Below are 25,398 nucleotides of genomic sequence, written 5' to 3'. Positions count from 1 at the left end.
TTTACAACATAAAATTATATTTCACTTTCTAATATTTTTTTTTTTACAGTAAAATTTAACCATCCTTTTATCCAAAGTCCAAGTTATATATATATCTACTTATATTTTTTGTAACATACTTAATGCAGTAGTTGTATATTACTTTCGTAAAATTTAAAGCTTCTAAATTAAACCAACGGCTTAGAAACATCATATAATATGAAACTAAAATAAATTTACGATTATTTTTTTTGTGAATTTTTCTGTTGTATTCTATAAGATTAGGTTCACGATTTAGTATTTAATTTTTCTTATTTCGTTATATAATAATTATTTCAAATATCGAAAAATTATGGCAGCACTGCCTCACAATTTTACTGTCATTCAATGCTGTCACAAGTCTGTAATTTGTTTATTGTAAACAGTAAGATACCAAATAATTTAAAATGGTTTTATTTTATGTTAAGTTTATTAAAATATTCTACGAAGTATTATCTATTCATTAAGTGAGAACTATATTTACTCCATGGGATTTAATTTATGTTAAGACAGCTAAATATATAAAATAATTTTAATATCAAATGATGGCCGTCAATAATGCATTAAATGTTTTTATTTATGTATTATTTTTGAACAGAATACAATGTAAATTGTGCAATTTCGATATTAAGATCGAACAGACACTTCATAATGAAGGATTTCACAGGTAATCATTTATTTCTATTACGTTCCACTGAGAGTAAATATAGTCAACAATTTTCTTTCGGTACAGACTGTACATCGTTATTTCTGCCTGTAAAGTTGTTAAAAATAATTTTATTATCGTCTGTTTTCGGTGGCTGATAAAGGTAAGTATCGTATAATGCTATCAAACAGATAAAAAAAAATCTAGAACAAAATCCACTATCTCAAATATTTCTATTTGCAATCTGTGAATCTAAGGGCCTGTTACACCAGTTATTGATAAAAGTTATCCTACAAGCTACTATTAAGCTTTAACAGCAGGAGGTAGAGGAGAGGGGAGGAGAGGCAATTAGGACTTGTTTCACGTCAATTAATAAAGTACAAGTTTTCGATACATATTTTTAAATAGAAATACCTCATAAACACAGTAGAATTCGATGGTGAAAAAGAATAATACATCAAAAACTTTTATCTGTTGAATATCATTATCCCTCAAATAGTGTTATCCACAACTGATGAAACATGCCCAAAAAGTTTACATTTGTTTTTTTATATAACTCGGTTGGATAACAAGTGTATGCCTTAGCCTTAGCTTATAGACATCTGCAACACCCATGAGCATCGCAAGAGCATTGCCGACCCTATCCCTAATTCTCCCAGGAGCTCTGGTCACCTTACCAACAGGAACACAACAAGTATGAAAACAGTATTATTTAAATATTTATTGTTAAGGTGATGGAGATGCTAATGGTCAGTTTTACATCCTGCTAATAAAGTTTATCGCTAAGTTTTGTATGATACAAAGTTTAGTAGCAACTATTAAAACATAAACTAATAAGTTAACAGCTTTCAATTGTATTTAACTATAAAATTCATACTTGGGTAGAAGAGTATATTGATTAGTAATTACGTCAATATTAATACATTACAACCTTATTTAAAATATATACTATTGTTCATGAAAAAATATATAGTGTGAAAAGTGTAGTGCATTTATCTAAAAATATATAATTAAATATCTCTATTATATGTATCTAAAGAAGGCAAACGCAGTATTGGTTGACCTCCCACTCGCTGGACCTACGACCTACAAAACATTGCTGGATAGCCTGGATGAGAATTGCGGAAAACTGGAATATCTGGTTCAGACTTGTGGAGGCCAATGTCCAGCAGTGGACTGATACTGATTTAAAGGAGAAAAAATTAACTATACCTACATTTCTCTATTTCCAGAAACCTAAGCTACCTCATCGATTTTGCCAGCGACGATGCTGAGGAAAATTGGTTGTATGAAGACTGTGTGGTGGGGTTGGAGCAAACACTGCCGTCGGGTGTGTTTGCGAGCCATGATGAAGTCAAAGACCACAGATGTAAGGGTTTGGTAAGGAATTTTATATAAATAAATAAATATTCGTAACATACATGCACAGTCTGTACCTAAGGCTAATGCTAAAAGGCTCATTGCTTGTGTTATAGCTAACAGCCGACTGTTAAAGCAAAAAAATGCCAATAAATATATATTATAGAAATAGTACATATATAAATGAATATAAACAATACACCCAGACTCAGTTGGCATCTAACCCCAGCGTCAGGAGCAGAAAGATCACTAAAAGCATGCTTACGGGCTACTCAAATAACATTTTGTATCTTTCTTACAATAATGTAGCATAGGCTTTGCAGTCCACTGCTACATAAACATAGGCATTTCAAGTTCACGTTAAATATAATATCATAATCTATCATATTGTAGAGAACCATGTTTGCCATCCTCTGCTAGTTTTCATATATAGATTGTCAGTCCAGCGGATCTTAGCACGACCCAAGCTGTGTTTAACAACACGATGTTGTATACATATTTAAAAATTAGAAATTATTATTATCTATTCAAGAATTAGAGGCCTGTTTTTGGACCTTGGAGTAGCAGCGCTAAAAAATTTTTAAATGAGATAACACCTCGCCTTATTGCCACCACTGGTGACAAGAGGGCTGGTGCATTTTTTGCCCAGAGAATCGGCATAGCGATTCAACGGGGAAATGCTGCCAGCATTCTTGGCACAATTCCACGCGGACATGATTTATATCAAAACTATCTGTAAATATTTAGTTCTTAAGTTGTGAATTGTAAATATGTATAATATTTTAAAAATAATTATTTGTTGTAATTATGCTTCAGCATGTTACATCTCACTACTGGGCATAGGCCTCTTTCCCCATGTAGGAGAAGGATCAGAGCTTAATCCACGTTGCGCTGGATGTTGTGGGTTCGATCCCCGCACATGACAAACATTTGTATTGGCCATACAGGTGTTTATTATAATATACCAGCAAAATACAAAATAGTTTTTAGATATTCAGGAGACTAGGATTTATGTTATAATTTATACATGTTCTTTATAAATAACAATATTAATATATTATTTTACCTTAAAACTGCTACATGAAAATATTATGCAAGACAAAAATGTAAAATAATGATCTTTTCAACAAAAAAAAAAAAAAAAGAGTGTGCTTTGTGTAAACAAATGTGTTTTTTTAAGTTTTTTAATCCTTTGTAAAATGTTTTAAAATAATAAAATTTTGAAAATTTCGAGTCAGTTAGTTGTAAGTAAAATTTTGTTAATAAAATAATTTATTTTTCAGATACACACAATATTCAAAACGCCAGTCAATATAGAGCAGCCAGCCAAAGATGCTAGTCCTATTACAATTCAATTGTTTAGTAAGGTGGAGCGAAGCAAAACACATATTTACATTCCAGTGCACGCTAGATATCATCATGCTAGCCGTGGTGGAGGGTGAGTAATAGTATATTTTATAATATATAATGAAATAGTCCAAATAAATATATGCACGGCTGGACATAGGCCTCCACAAGTTCGTGCCAAAAATGGCGTGAACTCATGTGTTTTGCCCATAGTCACCACGCTGGGCAGGCGGGTTGGTGATCGCGGGGCTGGCTTTGTCGCACCGAAGACGTTGCTGCACTTCTTCGGCCTGTGTATTTCAAAGCCAGCAGTTGGGTGGTTATCCCGCCATCGGTCGGCTTTTTTAAGTTATATATTGCATCATTTTACTTAAAAGGCAAAGTTTTCCATATCATTTGTTTATTTGTTTTTAGCCCTACAAATTATATAATAATAAAATATTGTTTTTATTTTAGAACAGTCAGAAACATAATCGGGCCTCCGAAATTAAATTTAATGTGCCCAGATAGAAAACTCAATGTATGTGATTTTCCTTCTGATGCTCCTGCGAACAATTTCTGTGCAAAAGGCGTTTCTAAGGAGTCGTGTCCTTGGAGAGAAGTACCTGCGATAATGGTTGGTATATATTTGATAAACTATTGTTGTAAAATCTAAGGTAACAAACTTGTCAATGTAAATTTAAACGATTTACTAATAATATAAAACTAGTTTTTGTTGAATGAAAAAATTCTTAAGTACCTTACAGTCTACTTAGCAAACAAAACTATACGCTATGTAACATTATGCTACAAGACTGTATTCCTATTGATAGCGTAACATGTAAAATAACATAAAAAATTCATTGCGAACGAAGTCGTGAGCAACATTTAGTTTCCAAGATAAAGTTTTTACTTACAAGTTTTATCAATAGATGTCGCTGGCGTAGATATGTTAATCGTAACAATTTTATTACAGACAAATAAAGATAAAAAAATTTTTCGGCTCCGAAGCGCGATTGTAGTTTACTCCCTAACACCTTTAACGCCGCCTTGATTTTTTAGTTTTTCTGTTTGAGCCATGTAGTCGACACAATTGTTCCGTTGGTTCCGCGGGGATATCACATGTCCGTGAGCAACTTAAAAAATATGACTTAGAAAAATATCTCAGATAGTGTTGTGAAAACTAAGTTAGTTTATTAAGAATGAGTATAGTAGTGCAATAAAAACTTATCATTAAAATTTTGTAAATAGGCGATTTTAAGCTGGCACAATCGACTATATAAGTGAGGTCCAACTGGTGATTCCCACGACGTTCAACGTGTTAAGAACAATTAATGTGATATAAATCTTCTCTCCTCTGTACACCCTATGGAAAAAAATCTCATAAAACGTCATAAAATATGGACAAATACAGACCAAATTCTTATACCGAGTTATGAGATCTATGAGAATTGGTCTACATTTGTCCATGTTTTATGAGGTTTGTGAGATTTTTTTCCATTGGGCAGGTCAGAGTTTCTTTTTCAGATGATTTCACTCCATTTATATTTTTTCATTCCACAAGCCTTATAACATTTTTAAAGATAAAAAAATGCAGTTATGGCTTCAGTAAGGTGTATTCAAAAATTAAAATATTGAAATATCTTCAATGTATAGAATTGATTTTCTATAAAATTTATTATGTTTATATTTTTTGATACCGTTTTTGATATATTGGTTGTGTTAATGTAATAATATGGTGATTCAATTCTAAAATATCGTATACGAATTTGCACATACAAGCTAATTGTGTTAATAATTGGTTTCAGGTCACTGACACGTTATTTTGGGACGTACCAATTGGTAATACAGATCATTACTACCTAGTGGCGAGTGTCACTACCATAGTTATTGTAGTCGGTTCTCTATATCTGTTGAATACTATACACGGTTACAAAATAGAAACTGAAAGAAGGATACGAAAAAAACAGAAAATATAATAAAATAAAATTGATCTTAATACTGTTGTTTTTATTTTCGTTATATATAATTTTGTTTACTCGCAAACGAAAAAAACCGACTTCAATTACATTGACAAGTAATACAACGTAATTTGATGCAAAATAGTCAAGTAAATCCGCATTATCAAAGATTATTCAAAAAGTAGTCATCAGATCTTGATCAAATTAAAACGGGACCACTAGACAAACATCGGCTTTCGATTAAAACAACAATCATTAAAAATAATTTATAAAGAATAAATTCCTATTGCCCTCTAGTGGATAATATAGCTCACTATGTTGTTTGTTCGTACGTGTTATTCTCATAATAAGTTAAATTTTATTATAATTTTATTTAGAAGTAATTAATTATGATTGATTGTTCGATCTTCTACTACTGTAATATAAACTCTTTGTAATTAAAAATTATTTTCTACTTTTTAGTTTAGCTATAAAAGCGTGTTTTTTTTTTGTTTTTTTAAACTATAATTTATTTTTAGTGAAAATTATGCTCAAAGATTCCATTACTTTGTATGTATGTATATACATACAATCCAAGCTAATAAAAAAGCGTGGTAAAAATTAAGCATCGTGATACTAATTTTTAGACAGGCAAGTTTGTTGATTGTTTTTTTCGTCTAATTAGAAGTCGTGCGTTCAAAGAAAAATAAACACATGTGATATCTCTTTATAGCGCCTACTCCCTTCTTGTGAACTTTCTTGTTTTTAACCGACTTCAAAAAAAAAGGAGAAGGTTACTCAATCCGACCGTATACATATTTTATGTATGTTCGGGGATAACTCCGTCGTTTATGAACCGATTTCGATAATTCTTTTTTTGTTGGAAAGAAGATACCCCATGTGTGGTACCATGATAAGGAAACCAAGATCTGATGATTGGATCCCAGAGAAATAGAGGGAAACCCTTGAAAATCCGCATATCTTTTTACTGGGTGTACCGATTTTGATGGTTTTTAATTTAATCGAAAGCCGGTGTTTATCATGTGGGCACATTTAAATTTCATCGAGATCTGATTACAACTTTTTGAGTAATCTTTGATAATGCGTATTTACTTGACTATTTTTTCGTCTACCTATGTTGTATTACTTGTCGATATAATTGAAGTCGGTTATTCTTCGTTTGCCTGCAAATACAATTATTTTTCCGAACTCCTCGCCCACCTTCGAGTCTTACGTGTTTAATGGATGACCTCTTATGTAATAAGAAGGTATTAGGTACTCGCACAATACGTTACTAACGATAACAGCTGTGGGAACAAGATTGTCTCACGTCTGTAATTACTAATTACGCTGTCTTGCTTGTCTTTTACAGCATAAAGTAACAACGGGAAAATAAGTGATAACTAGCGTGCTCTATATCTACATATACGTAAACAAAAAAGATGTACATTTTTAACCGAGTTCAACGAAAGGAGGTTCTCAAGTCCATTGTACTTTGAAGTTATACTTCTTTTGGCTTGCTTCTTTGGTTGTATGTCTTGTCTATGTAATTGAAATCGATTTTTTTCGTTTGTGAGCAAACACAATTATCTTATTTTTATTGATTGTATTAAATAATTATTTTTATTAACAGGCTTACATGCAATAATGGCTTTAATTATTTGTCTACGTGCCATGTAAGCAATAGTAACAAACTGCTAGACATTTTTTCTTCGTGTCAATTCTATACACCGTATACATTTTTTTTTAATTTAACTATAGCTTATAGACGTAAGCTTATAGACGTCTGCAACACCAGAAGCATCGCATGCGCGTTGTCGACCCCATTCCCAGTTCCCCCAGCAGCTCTGGTCACCTTACTCACCAACAGTAACAACACTGCTTGAAAACATTGTTATTTAGCTGCAATCTTCTGTAAGGTCGAGGTACTACCCTAGTCGGGCTGCTCCATATTTTAAGCAGGAAATTTTACATTTTTATTAAGGGGATCCATCCTTGCTTAAAAACGTGGTAATTGGACGATCCCTATTTCTTTAACTACCTACCACTAATACTTATAAATTAAATGTTTTTTTTTCGTAGTCGATTGACGAAAACGTAAAAAAAAGATATCACACAACTTTTTTTGATACTTTCCTAATCATTTCTAACAGCAATTTTATTTTGTAAATATATAAAATTAACATTTACTTTAAACGCCATCTATCTTTCAAAGTAAAAAGTACGTAGTATACGTTGTTCCATTATGTTCCATTGCAAGAAGGTACTAATGGCGCCATCTCTAATTGATAGAAATGATTTTATTTTCATTAGTTTAAATGTGCATTGAATTGGAATCAAAAATTACACTAAAGTTCTATACCCATTGTATTTATTTAGGTTATTTATTTGCTAAATTAAATTTACTAAATTTGCCCGGAACTGTTTAAATTAAAGTAAATCGGAAGCTACTCAAGTTCTACAATTCTGTGCATCAAACTGCTAATGTCATAAGCTTTGCGTTAAATTGTCGTTTGACCGCAAAGCGTAGACTGTGGTCCGATGCCCCCGGATTAGAGATCGTTACCGGAGCCAATTACCCTCAGCCTTGTGGTTCCGGCAGACGGAACACCGCATAAATATGCGTCTGACGTTCGGTAACGATCGTAAGATACGCTCTATAGTTCGGGAAACTCGTTGAGCGCGAGCGTACGCTACATACGATGTCACACGGGGTCGACGGTCAGAGCGACTCGAGTGTTGCGTTAGCGGTGTCAATTATTATGTGCGGCGGTGATTAAATAATTTTTTTTTAAAAAGTGAAGAGCGCGTCCGGCAGCAGGGCTCGCGGGTCCGGCCGGGGGCGGCTCTCGCTCCGACCGGCGCCGCGGCGCACAGATATGGATTTAAGATTAACGAGGGCACGCAGCGCGGCGCGGGGCGGCGCGGGGTGGCGGGCGGCGTGTTTACGTGCGGGTGCAGGGCGTGCAGGCGGCGCGGATCGATGCTGGGCGGGGCGCGCGGGCGCGGGCCGCGGGGCGGGGCGAGCGCCGGCCGCCAGTCCGCCTCGGGGCCGCGTCCGCGCGGTCGTCGCCTGAGAGTGTCTTGCGGCGGCCGGAGTGTCTCCGCGTGCTCCCGGCGGCGGCGGCGAGCCTCGCGCCGCCCGCCTCGATGCCGCGCGCGGCCGCAGCGCGCCCCCGCCCCGCGCCCTCCCCGCGCCCCACCGGCGCCGCGCGCGCAGTGCCGCGCCCGCGCTGTCGCCCTCGCCTGCACCTCCGCCCCCGCGCCTGCGACCAGTGTTCCTGTGGGCGCGCCAGCTCAACGGCACCGTGCAGGAGGTCCGCTGCGAGGACTACGACCCGCGCAACCGTATCCGAATAGCGCGCACCCCGTCCGGCTGGCGTGTGATCCCGCGCACCGAGATCTACAACTCGATCCGCGTGCCCCCTCCCCCGGCGCCGCAGCCTCGCCAGCGCGGTCCGCGGGAGCGCCGGCGCCGCAGACGCTGCAACCGCTCGCGGCGCCGCGCGCGCTCCGCCGCGCTGCCCGAGGAGCCCGCGCCCCCGCCGCGCGCCCAGCCTGCCACGTGGCTGCAGCCCGACCTGGAGTCCCATATCCCGTCGCACACCATCGCGGTGCCGCGGCCGCCGCCGCCGCTTGCGGAACCGACGCCACTCGATAATCTGCTGGCGGTGGCCGAACTCGAATTCAATCAACAGCGCAGCGAGCGACTTCTCGATTTAGAGAGTCCGGCATCTTATACTTTTTTACCGGCCGAGGAGGTCGCTCGCGACGTCATGTCTTTCGAACTCGGAGAAGCGAAGCGAGCCGAAGAGTCTATGTACTTCGAGCGCAAGGCGCCGCCTGATCGTTCCGAGGAGTATGCAGGTGACATAGGTGCACATAAAGATCTTTTCGAAACTATAAGCGAAGCTCATTACTTGCCGGAGCTCGGGGAACCACACGACGAGGCGCTGCTGGAATCATTAGTAGAAAAAGGCTGCGAAGATAATCAAATACTCGGTCAGGCACTTGATAAACTGGCTCACTTAGTGCACGGATCCGGCGAGTATACGGAGGAAGAAGAACATATGCTCTTGAGCAATGAACCAGTTTCTGATATTATAAACAGGCTCGAGCAAACGCTAGAGTCACCGGGAGATAGCAGTATTAGCGCAGCACAAGGACTGTTGCATTTACATCATATAGGAGACCATCTTGCTCAAGCAGAGCATCAACAAGCCATAGAACAAACTTATATGACAGAAGAAGTTTTTGGTACTGAGAATACAACGGAAAGTGCAATGGAAACCTTAGCGGCTGCTTCTGAAATGCAAGAAGTTAATGAAAAAAACCATATAGAGTACGATGAGAATGCTGAAAAATCTGAAGTTGAAATCACAAATTCAGTGTATACCGAACATGTATCTGATTCACACGACGATTATTCAGATAGTAAAACGTACGACGAAGATCAAATGGAGTCATTGCCTGATCACAATGAGATCAATGCACTTAGTGAGACTATTCATGAAGAAGTAACCATGGACTGCACACAACATAGTGAACATAGTGAAAAAACAGAAACTGAACACGATGACCTAGCTGATAGATGCCATGATCCAGATGAAAAACAAGAATTACCAGCAGCTCCTGAAGACAGTAATGCGGAATATATCAAAGAAGATCTCGATGAATCGACTGCCAGTGAAGAATTAACACCTACTGATCTAAGTATAAAAAATGCAAATAAAGCTACAACACCTCATTTACTTGCAAGTGATATAGATACATCGAACATTGAAGATAACATGTCGGTTAAAAGTGATGAACAACCTAAAGATTTAACTGTACATAGACGGTTACCTACTCCGCATGCTTCGCCGCGAAGGATAGATATACCTCGAGCACCATCAAGGGAGTCGGACGCAATGCAGTCGCCACAGCCCAGCGGAATACCAGCCGTGCCCTCATCACCTGAAATATTTACCATGCCAATGACTAAGAGTAAACAAACTTTGTTCTTAGAAACGCTCCTATCTTCGCCATCTCCAAAAATGTATACATCAGAGGTTACGATAACCAAACAACAGTGTGAGCCTTTGAATTTAGGTAAACATAGAAAGTCAGCCAGTCCGACCGTATCCAGTTGTTCGGATGAAATGAGAAAACTCAACAAAGAATTCGGTGAACCTCAAGAGAAAAAGCAGAGACGCGAGTCTACGGAAGACTTAGCAAAAGTTAGCAAAGTTTTTAATAAGTGTAGTGAGGAACCAGTTACGAAAAAATCTGATAAAAATGTTAATAAGCCCAGTGATGAATTAAGTCCTTTAAAACAATTGCTAAACTTAAGATCAAATCCTGATTTCAATATTCCGGACCCTATATTAGTTCCTAAAAATAAAATAAATCAAATTCTCGAGGCCCCTGGCACTGAAATACCGGCCTTACTTCTACAGAGGCCGGAACTGAGAATCCCGGATGCGTTTCGCTACCCCGCTGTTTTACAGGATCCCGATATAATTGTCATATCATTAGAGCAACTAGAAAATATTTTAATAAATGACGAGAAAAATTTATCTTCTTCAAAGAAAGATAAGGAATCAAAACCCAGTTCGTCATCAAAGAGCTCCACGAACACAGAGCAGGGGAGTGCAGCGCAGCCGGATCAACCTAAGCCTATACCTTCGATGGACGCTCTCGCTGGAGAGATTGACGCGGCCACGTCCGCTGCTCTTAACCAAATGCTGTGGCTCCCGTACCTGAGTCAGTTGGAAGCGATGGCGGCGTGTTCGCAAAATATGGACTTCTTAAAAGCTTTAAATTCATCCGGTTACAGTGGCTCTAACTATCCCGACCTCTCGCAAATGTTTAACCCCTCATCACGGTTTATGGGTCAAGGCGGATTTCCTATGATGCCGACGATGGATTACGATAACCGCCTCCAGTTCGCGATGTGGCAGGAAGCTATGTCGCACGCGAACGCCTCAGCGTCACAGAGACCCAAAGCTACTACAACGGCTGATCAGATGAAAGAATTATCTAAATCCAGTGATGTTCAAAATCCGTTCGTTCATTCGACGAAAAATCAACAAAACAAAACTCACTCATCGGCTCGAACAAGTCCGATCGCTCACAACTACAACAACCAACGGTCGATGCCCCACAATCCTTTCCTCCAGGGCATGTATCCAGGGATGAATCCAAACATCAGACCAAACATGCCGCTACCCGGATTGCAAATACCATACTTCAACCCTCAAATGATGGGAAATCAGAGGTCGCTGCGTACGCAACAACAGAAAAGTCCCAGTTCACCATACTATCCTAATAACAATTATCTTCAATCCGTGAAGCAGTCTGAATCGCAAGGTCAGCGGAGTAGTACGTCACAGGAGTCTCCGAGGCCCAGGATTAGTGTGAAATCACTGCATAATTTATTGGAGCCGTCCGCGGCGGCGGCTTCGGGTGTAGGGTCCTCACGGCGTCAGTCGTCGACGCCGACGTCGGCGATGGGCCGCCGACGCGACGAGCCCGAGGTCGGCAGCACCACACCTCTTGGGGAGCCACCACCACACCTGCCGCCGCACCCGCACGACCCTACATCATTTCACCTCTGGCATCCATTGTTCGGCAAGTAAGTCCTTATATATCCTTTATAAACTAACTACATTAAATCGTACATCGATATATCGATGGCTCCTAAGTATGCTGAGTCAACTCTACTTCTAATAACTTTATTTTTTTGTTACATAGGTAGATAGGAAATGAAGTAAATGTTATTAATATCTTAAAAAAATTTAATAGTCAAAAGTTGTTAGTTGACTCAGTATACTTAGGAGCCATCGATATGTTCGTATCGATATACTAAACAGATTGTAATATTTCCTCGAAATAAGAAACAAAGATTCGTATTAGCATAACAATAGCGTTCGAACACATTACGGAACAGAAATAATAAATGCAGATATTTGCACAAAGATTTTTACGTGCAATGAATATTAAAAACGAAATTCTTTACATATTTATAAATACTAAATTTGAAATACAGCAACTGCATTAGCAACAGACGACGTTATTCAATAACTATTTTTAAATGTCACACTAACATACTTATGTAAACTCTTTAAACTGTTTAAATAAAATAAATTTTGTTAAAAACAAAAAAAGATTAACAGTTACATCGACAAGTAATGGGTACAGCGTAGAGGAAAGAATTGTCAAGTAAATGCGTTTTATTGATATAACTCGAAAAGTACTTATCAGATTTCAATTAAATTTAGAGTATTAAAAAAAACATCAAAATCGATCCACCCAGTCAAAAGTTCTGAGGTAACACACAAAATATACAATGAAATTAAGAACCTCATTTTATGAAGTCTGCAAAAAATACAAATCCCCCAACGTCACCATTAACTTAACAGTACAAAACAGACAAAACGAAACATGTAAATTAAAACATGCATGTATTAACAAAGTTCGCCTTTAATCGTAAATAACGAACTATTATTGTATCCGGTTGGCAATCTCATTGAAGTCATAAATAGAGTCTTATACTTATTATTTATGATCCTATAAAGAGCGACGTAATTGTACCTACATATAATTTTACGTTTTGTTAGTTCACAACTTTGTGTGAATATGCTTATGCGTTTATCGCGGTAACGTGTTCACAAAAAAAAAAAAATGGCTCAAATTAAAACAAAACTCAAAAAATATACATTAATATTATGTAACAACATTACAGAAAACATAACAGGAGCAAAAACAAACTTACATCCTCGATACGTTAGGAATTTTAAATGCAACATAAATGCCAATACCACTTATCAGAAGCGAACAGTCTTATCAACGGGTAAATTTTTTAGTTCATTACGAACTTATTATTTTTTATATTCCTCATATTTAAAAAAAATGAATCGCTGAATGTGTTGCTTAGAGCGAACCCCGAACAGCTGAATCAATTCGGCCTCCTTTGTAACAAGTTTTTTAATACTTTGTAAAAAGTTCTATTTGTCTATTTATTTTGTTTTTTAAAATAGGAAAATGTCAGTTTCATAACGACTATTCAAATTTTACGCATTTGACAGTTCGCAAGACAAGACGTCTATGGGTTTAGTTAGTCGACAATTAAAGTACTAATAAAAATCTTGATTCTCAAGTCAATATTTAATCTGTGTTTTGAAATAAAATTGTGTCATTTTGTTTTTAAATTTGGAGTAGATTCAAATCATGCATGTTCAATTGTTGAACATACCCGATGCGGTCTTCATATTTCCGTTCATTTAAAACAAAATAAAATTTTGTTTAATGATTATTATCAAGCATAACAATAATATTTTTGCATGTATAGCTTTTACATATTATAAAATTTTCAATTGAAATTAATAACAAGCATACGATTTGCAAGACTGTGTAACGTTTTCAAACCGAGTACCTATTAGTTTAAAAAGGAGAGTTTACCAAAGAGATAAAAATACTCATTTCTTTATGCCTTATTACACTACTTAATGACAAACATGGATCGCTTATCAAAATTTTATATGAAATTTTTTTAGCCCTAATATTTATATAAAAAAAGTTACCATCGATATCCTGTTAAACTTTGGCTCTTTCAATCCCTGAAATTTATTGTAATGTCCCATAAGTTAAAACGATTAGAAGTTCTTAAATATGCTTAGGGCGGTGTAACATCTTTAGCAGATGAACATAAACGACAACTGTTATTCTCATCAGATATCTTGTTATTTAATTACTTAACCAACTCTGCTATACTTTAAGTTACTAAGGATAATATTTCTAATAACTTTCGAGAGTAATGGTAACTTTTCGATAGACTTATAAATAATTTCGAGATATAGGAAATTTAGTATTCAAAATTTTAGTTTTAGTTAGGAAGTAAAGAAAAGAAGGTACTAGATTACTAGAGCGTTTGTTTACCATGCTATATTAAAAGGCAAATAATAAACGCAAGCATTCCTAATGTGTCAAAACAAAATTCTTGATTTTTGCGTAAAAATAAAAAATAAAATACTCAAAACCTGGTTTGTGTTGTGTTCTTTTAATTTATGAAAAGAAACGGTATATTCACGAAAACTATATGGCGGATTAAAATTCTTAAGGCCAGCGAAAAAAAAAAAATATGTAAGCAAAATGTTGCCAATGGCATCCGTAACATAACTTATGTATTTAAAATTAAATTACGCAATAAATAATAACAGTTAAGACGTATTTGACATTTGACATCAATTAAGCAAAAAAAAAAAAACAAAATACTCTTTGTTAAAAGCCTCATTTGACTGTTGTGAAGTTTTGCATTTCGTGAGCACAAGGTAGCACTCATGTACGTATGCCATTAAGTTTCTGTGAGGACAAAGAACACTAATGAGTTTGTCATGTACGCGCTTATCTGGTAAAGGAAATATGCAACAGGACGTTATCCTGTTATTTCTATTATTTCTGGTTTGAAACTTGTTTTAGTATAGCCTGAGTATAGTCAACTGTTCATGTCATTTATAAGATCCCCATAGATGTTAACGATTCTCAACGCCTTCTTAAATCTCCAAAGATCGTAAACACGCACTGTTCAAAACCAGTGGCCACATATCTCCAATATACGAAGATATTGGCCTTAACGTCGTGTACTTTTAAATGTCACCCCTATTAATAATTTGGATTAATCACTGGTCAATATTGCCAAAATAGCACTGATGAGTTTGCCAATGACACTTAGATGGGATAAGATACGATGACGATAATAAGAAGGCGATGAGCGATGCTATCGAGATTACTACATCAATATAGTTTTGAAGACCAGAAGATAGTAGGTATTTTATCGTTAACCCTTAACTGGACCAAAAACACTGACAATTTTTTTAAACAACGAAATTTACAACGAAAACATACGGACGGTAGGTACAGAGTCGGTTGCAATGATTGTTTTGTTAGAGTGTGCACCCTAATAATACTATTTAAGTATTTTATGTAGTAACAAAATTGAATTTTCTCTAATTAATTACATATTCTTTAAATTACGCATTGAATAGAGAATTGAGACATTTATATTAGGTAATATTTTTTTACTGTTTACATTTGACGAAATACGATGGCAGTTGGGACACTTGAACGCCGATCAGTGTAATCACCAACATGTATTCTCACACACACCTCAGCCTATCGTAGTCCACTGCTGGACCTATCATAAGCCTTTTTTTCGATTTTCTTTTCCTCTGTTCGTGCAGATGTAGGATTTCGTTTTCTATCTGATAGTTAAGAATGTCATGAAAATAGGAATGAAAATAAAATTATTTATCGCTACTTAAAATGTATTAGCTCTTTAAAGTTTTGTCAAAATACATAGTTTAATCTGTTGCTCAAAGCTAAGGGACTAAACGAAAGGCACAACACAGCGTCAACCGCAACGTTTTGAAACTTCAAATTACACATTGAAGCTACTTAATCTGGTAAACTTTAACTAAAGGATTACGTTTAATTAAATTTTTATTGTAATCATTTACAGTATTCTCATTTAACGTAAGATAATTAGGCTTGTACTAATATCATAAACAGAATAAATATATTACCAATTAAAATCCTAACACACAAATGTGGAAGAAAACAAATATTCGTTTGTTTGTATTAAATACGTCATTTTAAATTATTCTTTTACAATCCTATCTTTCTTTCTTATTTAGTGTATAATATTACAATAATATAAATAAGAAATATTATAAAGTTCTGTTACTTTATCACATAAAAATAAAACATTTTGCAAAGATATTTGGTATATAGAGAACTGGATATAATAACACATTCAATACTAAACTCGCTTTCCTCGGTATCAGAAGTTACGCAGGCAAAATCGGGAGTCGCAGTTTGCTATACAAAATTGAGATATGAACTTCAGCAAAATTCTTATTAACATTCATAACAAATCTTTATGTATGAACAAAGAAAATCTTTATGACATTATCTAGAGCAGGGATGTCAAAGATACGGCCCGCGATCGCAACGTATCACAGAAAGAAGAATTCAGTACAATTTTTTTTTATTTGTATCAAATTTTTATATATGACCCTCTGCAAAATTGAGTTTGACACCCCTGATCTAGAGTTTCTTCAACCCATATCAAAGAAAGAGTTTACTTGTTTTATTTATGATATCATATATATATATTTTTATTTTATTAATTTGATAAAGAAGATCTTTCGTCGCTAAGAATATAAGGATCTATCTAAAATCGTGTCCTATGACTATGTTTACAGTTTTTGTTACGTACAATTGACGTATTTGTATTGTGTTGTTATTTTTTTTTTGTATTTTTATTACGAATAAATATTTATTTACATCAGCTGGCTATTGCTTTAACAAAAAAAATAAATAGACAGATATTCTCTTGCTTAACTACAGACGATTGATATTTTATTTATTTCAAATACCTACAGAATCAAGGTAAATGTGGCATATTTCAAACATTTTAATTGAATGATACAGTAGATTAGACGATGTTGATTATAATTTAATTGTTAAAGCGAATTATTCGGTACAAGATTATATAAATAATAAAGATGCACTGTGGGGTTAGTGGCGTTAAGACATGACCACATTTATAACGTTTGATATTTTGGTAGGGGAGTATCTGAAAAGATTCTTGCCGATACATGTATTCCGAATCGCTGGTAGCCACAGATTTCCTATAATTAATGTGATAAAAACGAGTAAAATTCAAATTCATAAATGACAATACGTAACGTGCTTTTGGCGCCGCATTTGCGCATCTCCGCACATCACAAATATTTGTATTTGCCATAGAGATGTTTGCCGTGGTCTGGGTGTTTGTTCAGTCCTTGTGGGTCTCCTCACAGTGCCTCGGAGAGCACGTTAAGCTGTCGGTCCCGATTTTTATCATGTACACCTGATAGCAATCGTTACTCGTAGTAGAGAATATATCCGCCAACCCGCATTGGAGCAGCGTGATGGATTAAGCTCTGATCCTTCTCCTACATGGGGAAAGAGGCCTATGCCCAGCAGTGGGATATTTCAGGCTGAAGCGCGAACGTGTTTTTGAAGCCTGCTTGAATTAATTAAGTTTTTCGTCTTTTATGTACCCGGATTCATTTGCGTTTTGCCACTGCTTTTGCCCAACGAGTTGTGAGTATTTACATTTTATTAAAATAGGCTAAAAGCTTTTGAATAATTATTTAAAATTAAAATTTATTATAAACTATGTTTGCCCCAATTCTTATTCGTATTGTATAGTATATTATCGGCCTTTAAATAATAATTTAAAACAGTTTTTTATGTGCTGCTAAAGTCACCCTAAGGTACACCAGAACCCCTTTTTAATTGGCCTATTAACTCTAAAAAAGTTTAAGTCTTTTCCTTCCTTTTGCTTCCCCAATCCCAGTTCGGTATATCACGAGATTGGTACATTAAAAACTTCATTTTTATAATGTAAAAGTATAAATCATTTCTGTAATCAGCATCCTATTTCGTCTATAGCCATATATATATTCAAGTATTAGCAGCCCGGACTGACTTCGTTCTGTAAAAAGTTAATAGTAAAAGTTATTTTTTTTTATTTATTTATTTTTTTTTTGTTTTGAAACCTTCCTTGAGACTTAAGAAATATACAAAAAAATAAATTAGCCGAATTAGTCGAGCCATTCTCGAGTTATGCGCTAAGCAACGTTCATTTTTATTTATATAGATAGATATATAGTTAGGAATAGAATATCTAAGTATAGGTAAATATTTTCATTTCAAACAGTAACAGGATTGCTATCTTATTTCCTAACTTTGTAGTCTATGTATATCAACTTCTTCGAACTCAAAACGGAACTATACAGTTTTAGACAGCTGTTTCCTACATGTATCGATTTTCAACTGACCGAATAAACTTTCTTATAAATAACTGTATCAGAATACAAAATTCGTCCGGAACTGTTATAATTCTAGAACCGATCGAAATATCTAAACATCTAATTCCGTTCTTAGTTCGGATAGTTGTTCTAATTTTGAATAATTTTGATTATTTAATTTTAATAATTTATTTTTAGCCAATTATAACGTATTTAGAGCATAAATTATTACAACTAACGTCTATTTTAATAGCCTGTCTTTATAGCCTATAGCCCTAAAGCCAATGACTGCCTTGCTTAAGTTCATCTTAAATTAGCAATTAATTAACACGTAACAATATTACGTCTCATTGGCTACAATTTTTAAAGACAACGAGGTTTATTGAACATCAGATGACTTACCATTTGCCGTTGGCAGTTACCATAAAAACACGTGACTAATTGAGCCAGTAATTTCAATGTATATCAATATCTACAAACGAATTCAATCGATACTTACAAGTAACTTTGTACGAGGCAGTCGGTATCATTAAGATAAATGGACTGATAGAGTTACAGTACAATGTTTTGATATTATTATTAAGGGTAATTAGTTAGCATTTAAGAAACACTGGTTACCCTTGTAAATCGTCTTCTCCCCGCTACTTTGTATGTATTTTTTATACTCGGCAAACGAGCGTATGGCTCACCTGATGTAAAGCGGTTACCGTATCATATAGATGCCTGCAACCCTGGAAGTTTCGCAAACGCAATCCCGACTCTACCCTCGATCCTGCCCAGGTGCTCTGGCTACTTTACTCACAACTGTAACACAATACTACCAACATGACAGCAGAATTATTTAGCTATGATCTCGAATGTTGGGGCACTTCCCCAGTCGAGTTGCTTCGTATTTTGAGCAGAATATTTTCTGTTGGTCCCACCCTCAATAAAATAAATATTCGTAATAGCGTCTACTTCTATTACTTTCTATTGTTTATAGAATAATAACTCCATTATATTGCTTATAAAAAATAAAAAATGAAAAAAAACTACAAAAAAAAAACCAAATTACAACTGTGATGTAATTTACATCCAATGTCGTGTTGTGATTTTTTCGTGATGCAGAAATAGATATTTAGAAAAACAGATAAACAAAAATTATAAATAACATTTGTTTGTCTTACATTTATGTATCTCATATACTCTTATACGTATTTGTAACAAAAAAAGTAAAGTATTTCATAACATGTAATTACTTATCTTTTTTTTCTGTAGTTATAAAAAATAATTAGTTCTACACTTAAGTACGAGAGGTATCGCGATCGATGATACTTTACTTCGTTACTTGAAACGGAATATTTAAGTGTCTTCGACTATGAGATATATTTGAATAGGAATAAAAAAATTACTTTGCTTTGTTTATGTGGTATGTAACGTAATTATTAATTTAACGTAATAATTAGATCTGCTGGGCCCTGCGTCAATATAAACTTTTTATTATTAATATTGTTTAACAATAATAAAATCGCTAAAATAGAAACAGTAGCTTAAGCACAAGACAGGTTAGCTTACGATAATATTTTTTTATTTTAACTAGAAAAAATAATATTACACTCGTCATTCCTTGCAATTTCACTTGTGAAAACTTTTAGTGACGCCTCAAACGCTGCCGCTGTTGAGCACAAGCAAGCGAATATATAAATTTAACTATTGTAAGTACGGTTTATATTTAAAAATCGTAACCTCATCGTAATATAATTTTAAAATAATTTAGGTACTTAAAAAAAAGAAAAAACTAGAATGTACGCTGTTAGTAATTCGGTCCGCAATAAATTATTCAATGTGTATTTAAAATTCAACCTGAAGGTCGACTTACGTTGTACTAATTACTAATAAAGGCATAAGTTATTCAGGCCTCCTAAACGGTGACCTATAAAGTATGACGTACCATGGGAAGCGGCCATCTTGTCTCTGCTTAGATGTCATTTTAATGTCACGCTTTTGTTCGATTGACAAATATGGTTTATTATAAAATGAATTACTGGTTTTCAAAATTCTATTGAGGTTGTGACCTCAAACGCACTGATCAATTTTCTTCGTGTCTTCACTATTGCGTGACATAGACGAAATTATATGTAGGTACCCACCATTTTAGAACAAGTGAAAGTCATTAATCCTAGTTAATAAAAAATCCTAGTTAATAATAAAAGTTCTAAGTTACTGCTATTTCTGCTTTATCGATAAGGTCGAGACTAGAACATCAATAAAATTTTGGGGACCATAGAAATAGATATTTACTGTTAACCCTTAGACACCCCACATAACATAAATGTTTAAATGAATAAAATAAATATTATTGCTCATTTAAATAAGTCAGTCAGTTCAGCCTATTGCGGTCCACAGCTGGACGTAAGCTCGCGCCAGACATCCCGGTTTTCCGCAATCCTCATCCAGCCTACACCGGCAATCTTACTTAGATCGTCGGTCCAACGGGCCGAAGGACGTCCTACACTGAGTTTGCCAAGACGCGGTCTTCATTCTAGGACCCGTCTGCTCCAACGGCTATCGGTCCTGCGATACAGATGACCAGCTCAATGCCACTTCAACTTCAATTACTCTTTTTATCTCGCGGATAATCTCATTTCTAATCCTATCTTTGAGAGAAACCCCAAGCATAGCCCGTTCCATTGCACGTTGAGCGACTTTAAACTTGTGGACCACTCAGACTCGACGAAGTCTTCCAAACGCTGCCCAGCCCAAACGAATCTCCTGTCAGCCTGCTTCTCGATGTTGTTGCGGCCTAGTTGGATAGTATGGTCTAGGTAAATATAATCCTGCATGCGAAAGCGATCCCGTGGCGCCCCGCCATGGCGATGAGGGCACCGCTGGGTTTTAGTGGCTAGTCTGGGTTGGCCAGGAGTCCCACACTCTTGCGACCTCGTCGGCGGGGTGTGTAAAAGCATTTCCCTGCGAAAAAAAAAGGTAAATATAATCCTGAACAACTTCGAGGAGGGTACCATCGACCGATACCGGTCTCGGTATGACTTGGTTGTTAAACATAACTTTCGTTTTGTCCAAGTTCATACAGAGACCGACACGTCGGGAGGACTCGTTTAGGCCGGCCAGCATTTGGCCTAACTCATCCATAGTCTCCGCAAAGATGACGATATCGTCGGAGAAACAAAGGTGAGAGTAGTATTCGCCGTTGACGTTGATGCCTCGTTCTCCGCAATCCAAATTCCTAAAGACATCATAGTTTCGGTGATATTACATCTCCCTGTTTTACCCCACGCTCGAGGTAAATGGGTCTTGTTCTCTGGTCCTGGACATGAACGGTCATCGTCGCCGCGTCGTACATACGAGTACATCTTATTTAAATGAATACAATAAATTTTGTTGCTTATTTATGTACAGCTATATAATATTAAAACCATTAAAGCAAAAATGTACATAACATAATTGTGTTTACGTAACAAAGGGCAAAACGGTTTTGTTAAACAATAGCATCAAAATATAATATATTCGTACAGCAAAGGAAGGGATTACTTTATATAAATTACTAGCGACCCGTCCCGGCTTCGCACGGGTGCAATGCTGATACTAAATATACTACAGAATGTCTTTATTTATAGTGTGAAGCTAGCTTATGACATGGTTATTAACATAATAACAACATTCGAATATGCGTCGTTAGATTACACGTTGTTACAGAATGCGTTGAAGAAATAAAGGTTCACTGCTCGTTCCCCGTAGGTGATAGCATGATAATTTGTAGCCTATATGTCGACCCGACTTCTTAATAATATTCTTGCCAAATTTGAAGTAAATCCATGCAGTGCTTTTTGAGTTTATCCCGGACATACATACAGACAAACAGACAAACAGACAAAAATTCTAAAAACTATATTTTTGGTTTCGGTATCGATTGTAGATCACATCCCAAGTATTCTTTTTAAGAAATATTCAATGTACAGTTTTGACTTTCCTACCATTTTATTATATGTATAAGATTATAAATTATAAATATTATAAATTATAAATTATAATAATATAATATTTAGGAAAGATGTGAATTTTTTGTAAGCAATAATAAAATAATAAAGCTTTTAGTTTTGTTTTAATAAAAAAATTACAGTTTTTTTAACGGATTTCCAAGAAAGGAAGAGGTTCTCAATTCGACTGTATACCGATTTTGATGATTCTTGTTTTAATCGTAAGCTGATGCTTGTCTTGTGGTATCGTTTAAATTTGATCGAGATCTGATGACTAATTTTTGAGTAACCTTTGATAACGCGTATTTACTTGACTAATTTTTCGCACCTACATTGTTTTACTTGTCGATGTATTTGAAGTCGGATTTTTTTTTTTCGTTTGCGAGCAAACAAAATTATTATAACTTCTTCGACTAATATTAATAAAAGCAAAAAATATCATTGCCTTAAAGGAAGTGTTAATAAATTACAAATGAATATTAGTTTGCAATTTAAACTCTTATGACATCGTAAATCACTCTAAAAAAGGGCTAAGAATTTGCTAAGAGCATTTAACCCGTAACTGTGAAGGTTATGTTTTTGTTGTATTTTTAAACATGTGGGGTATCGTAGACCGCTATTTATTACTTTATATTCAGTGTATGCTTAATATATTTTATATGTACAAATAATTAGTTTTTCGTCTGATGGTACATAATATTTTTTTAAAGAAGAATTAATGAAAATATAACTATAAATAATCGATAAAAAAAGAATTTAGTAGAGACTATATTCTATTGTAAAACAAAATTCTAAACAAATTAAAAAAACCGTTGTCGAGCTTTTCTAATTCACTTATAAATTTGAAGTTACATATTATTTCCGATTTTAAATACTAAATATAATGTACGCTAAAAACAAAAATCTATATTCTTAAAATTAAACAAAAAAACTTTATATGAATTCGTATAGCAACCTTTTAATTGTGACATTTATATGTCATTACAACTTTTCCAGCTTATGGAATAAGATCTATAGAGTACTGCCGAAGTGGTGTTTTTAGGTCAATGCATTTGAACTGAACAACATGACATAAATACTGGGATAGTGTTATTTCTGATACCATAATTTCATTCATTAACTTGATTGAATCGTTTTCAATAGAGCATACATAGGAGGAATGATTCGGCCAACGTCACATAGAATGGAGAAGACGTTTTTTTTTATATAACTTGGTCGGCAAACAGGCGTACGGCTCACCTGATGGTAGGCGATTACCGTAGCTTATAGACGCCTGTAACAGCAGAAGCATCGCAAGCACGTTGCCGACCCTATCCCCGATTCCCTCCAGGAGCTCCCCTCGGGAGTCAACCTTACTCACCAACAGGAACACAATACTGCTTGAAAACAGTATTATTTAGCGTTGATGTGTGGTGGGCTGTGGAGAAGACGTGATTGGGAATGTTCAGTGTGATCGATTTCTGATATTTGTATACAATTAGAGTCACAGTAGCTTAAGGTTTGTCTGTTGGTAAACGGATATCGTAAGCTACGGACGCCTGCAAGAGCATTGAAAGAGCGTAGCTGACAAGCGATCCCAACCCTATCCAGGATGTGCACTTTCTGCTGATGTATGTTCTGATGATATTAAGATACTATAAGTAAAACATTATAAATTATATATAACATTATAAAGCTGACGATTTTATTTGTTTGAACACGCTAATAGTAGGAACTGCTGGTTCGAATTCAAAAAGTCTAGAAAGGCTATATAACGTTTTAGTAAGTTTCTTCCTCAAATTAATGTCGGTAAAACTGCGGTGCACAGCTAGTATTAAATTAAATCCTCCGAATAATCGGAATTCGAACTAATTACCCAGTAGATGGGAACGACCTCAACGCTACATTTAACGTACACTTAACGAAATGTCAGTCGAAACAATCGAGCGATTACTTGAAAAATGTCAAACCGTTTCATGCTAAGTAAATGTTCATCTACATATAAACTACACTATAACTCCGCAACCCACACCGAGCCACCCACCGTTTAGTTTTCTATAGATTACCTGGGTTTTGTTGGTAAGTGGCTGTTATTATAAGTCGTAAATGTTTTCTATTCTTATTTGAATGTACTCGTAGATTTCAATCCTTGAAAACAAGCGAAGTTGTTGTCTTATAGTAGTAGAGGAAAAAAACGACGAAGTTATGCCAAGCGTCTATTTTTGAAAAAAAAAAGTATCTTTAAAAAATTAACCATTTACAGTCAATATTATCAGTGGTGGATTTCTGAGTCAGCTGTCCATTTTATCTATTTTATCGAATCGATTTGTATAAAACTGAGCATGATTTGAGACACATACTCTTTTTCAGGTAATTTAGTAAGGAGAAAAAACAAAAGTCAAAAGTAGTAACTGCGGACAAAGTCGCTCTGGAGTTGATTGATTGATAAAATCTGTAACATGCCACTGCTGGGCATAGATCTCTTTTTCCATTTAGGAGAAGGGTGTGAGCTAATCTACTTTCCTGGTCCACTGCGGGTTATCTAGTCTAAAATATCGTGTAATTTCTTCGTTTTGTTAATAAAATTAACGTATTTAAATAACAAAGCCCGTTTATTTTCTTCCACATTAAATTATATAAGCGAAAGCCGATGACGTCAGGGTTAACGGAGCGCTCTGATTGGTAAATGTTAATTTTTTCAATATTTATTTAGTGATAAATTTACAATCTCGTCTCTGATTGGTGGAAATGAAATATTTATTGGAAAAAAAAAATGTTGCTAGGTACTATAAAGATGAAACGAGTTTTCTAAATGTATTTTGATACTTTTATTATGTTATTTTTATGAATAGAATTATTTTACGTTAGGTATTTTCCTTATATATTATATACATTTCAAATAAATTGTAGGTAACTCGTGAAATGATCGGGCGTTTTCCTTAGAAACCTTTATTTTTTCATTTTATTACCGACGTTTCAATAAGGTTTATTAGTAAGTATAATCTAAGAACAAATTACTCGTATGTAGATTTTATTACAGTTTCTATATGAAAGAAAAAATAGTGTTCTTTTTGTACCGGAAATAGAACTTCTTATAACGGAACAGTTATCAGTCATAAATAATTAAATATATAAAATAATTTATAACAAAAAAAATTCAGTACATATAATCATTTTTTAAAAATAAATTAAGTTTATCTTTTAATTAAGATTAATGTAATGACTAAACAAATTTGCTGCAAATGTGCTGTGTGGCTACGGCACTAAAGAATTTAGCCACCCCCTCTCTTCCCGTGGGTGTCGTAAGAGGCGACTAA

The 25,398-nt window shown here is 35.4% G+C and overlaps 2 protein-coding genes across 2 annotated transcripts; both read left to right on the top strand.

Annotated features, from left to right (window-relative positions):
• Positions 1-548: 548 nt before the first annotated feature.
• Positions 549-5,348, top strand: LOC123656217 (phosphatidylinositol-glycan biosynthesis class X protein-like). Its single transcript, XM_045591920.1, has 5 exons — positions 549-685; positions 1,897-2,044; positions 3,307-3,461; positions 3,827-3,986; positions 5,158-5,348. Exons 1-5 carry the CDS (start codon positions 561-563, stop codon positions 5,326-5,328), a joined length of 759 nt encoding a protein of 252 aa, XP_045447876.1. The 5' UTR covers positions 549-560; the 3' UTR covers positions 5,329-5,348.
• Positions 5,349-8,168: 2,820 nt separating this feature from the next.
• LOC123656173 lies at positions 8,169-24,683 on the top strand. Its single transcript, XM_045591878.1, has 3 exons — positions 8,169-8,328; positions 8,389-11,905; positions 24,452-24,683. The coding sequence occupies exons 1-3, from the start codon at positions 8,169-8,171 to the stop codon at positions 24,453-24,455; spliced, it is 3,681 nt and encodes a 1,226-aa protein (XP_045447834.1). The 3' UTR covers positions 24,456-24,683.
• The last annotated feature ends 715 nt before the right edge of the window (positions 24,684-25,398 follow it).

The sequence above is a fragment of the Melitaea cinxia genome, chromosome 9 (assembly GCF_905220565.1).
Source record: "Melitaea cinxia chromosome 9, ilMelCinx1.1, whole genome shotgun sequence".
Taxonomy (NCBI): Eukaryota; Metazoa; Arthropoda; class Insecta; order Lepidoptera; family Nymphalidae; genus Melitaea; species Melitaea cinxia.
The sequence above is the reverse complement of the archived record's forward strand: the minus strand, read 5'-3'. Positions and strand labels throughout refer to the sequence as shown.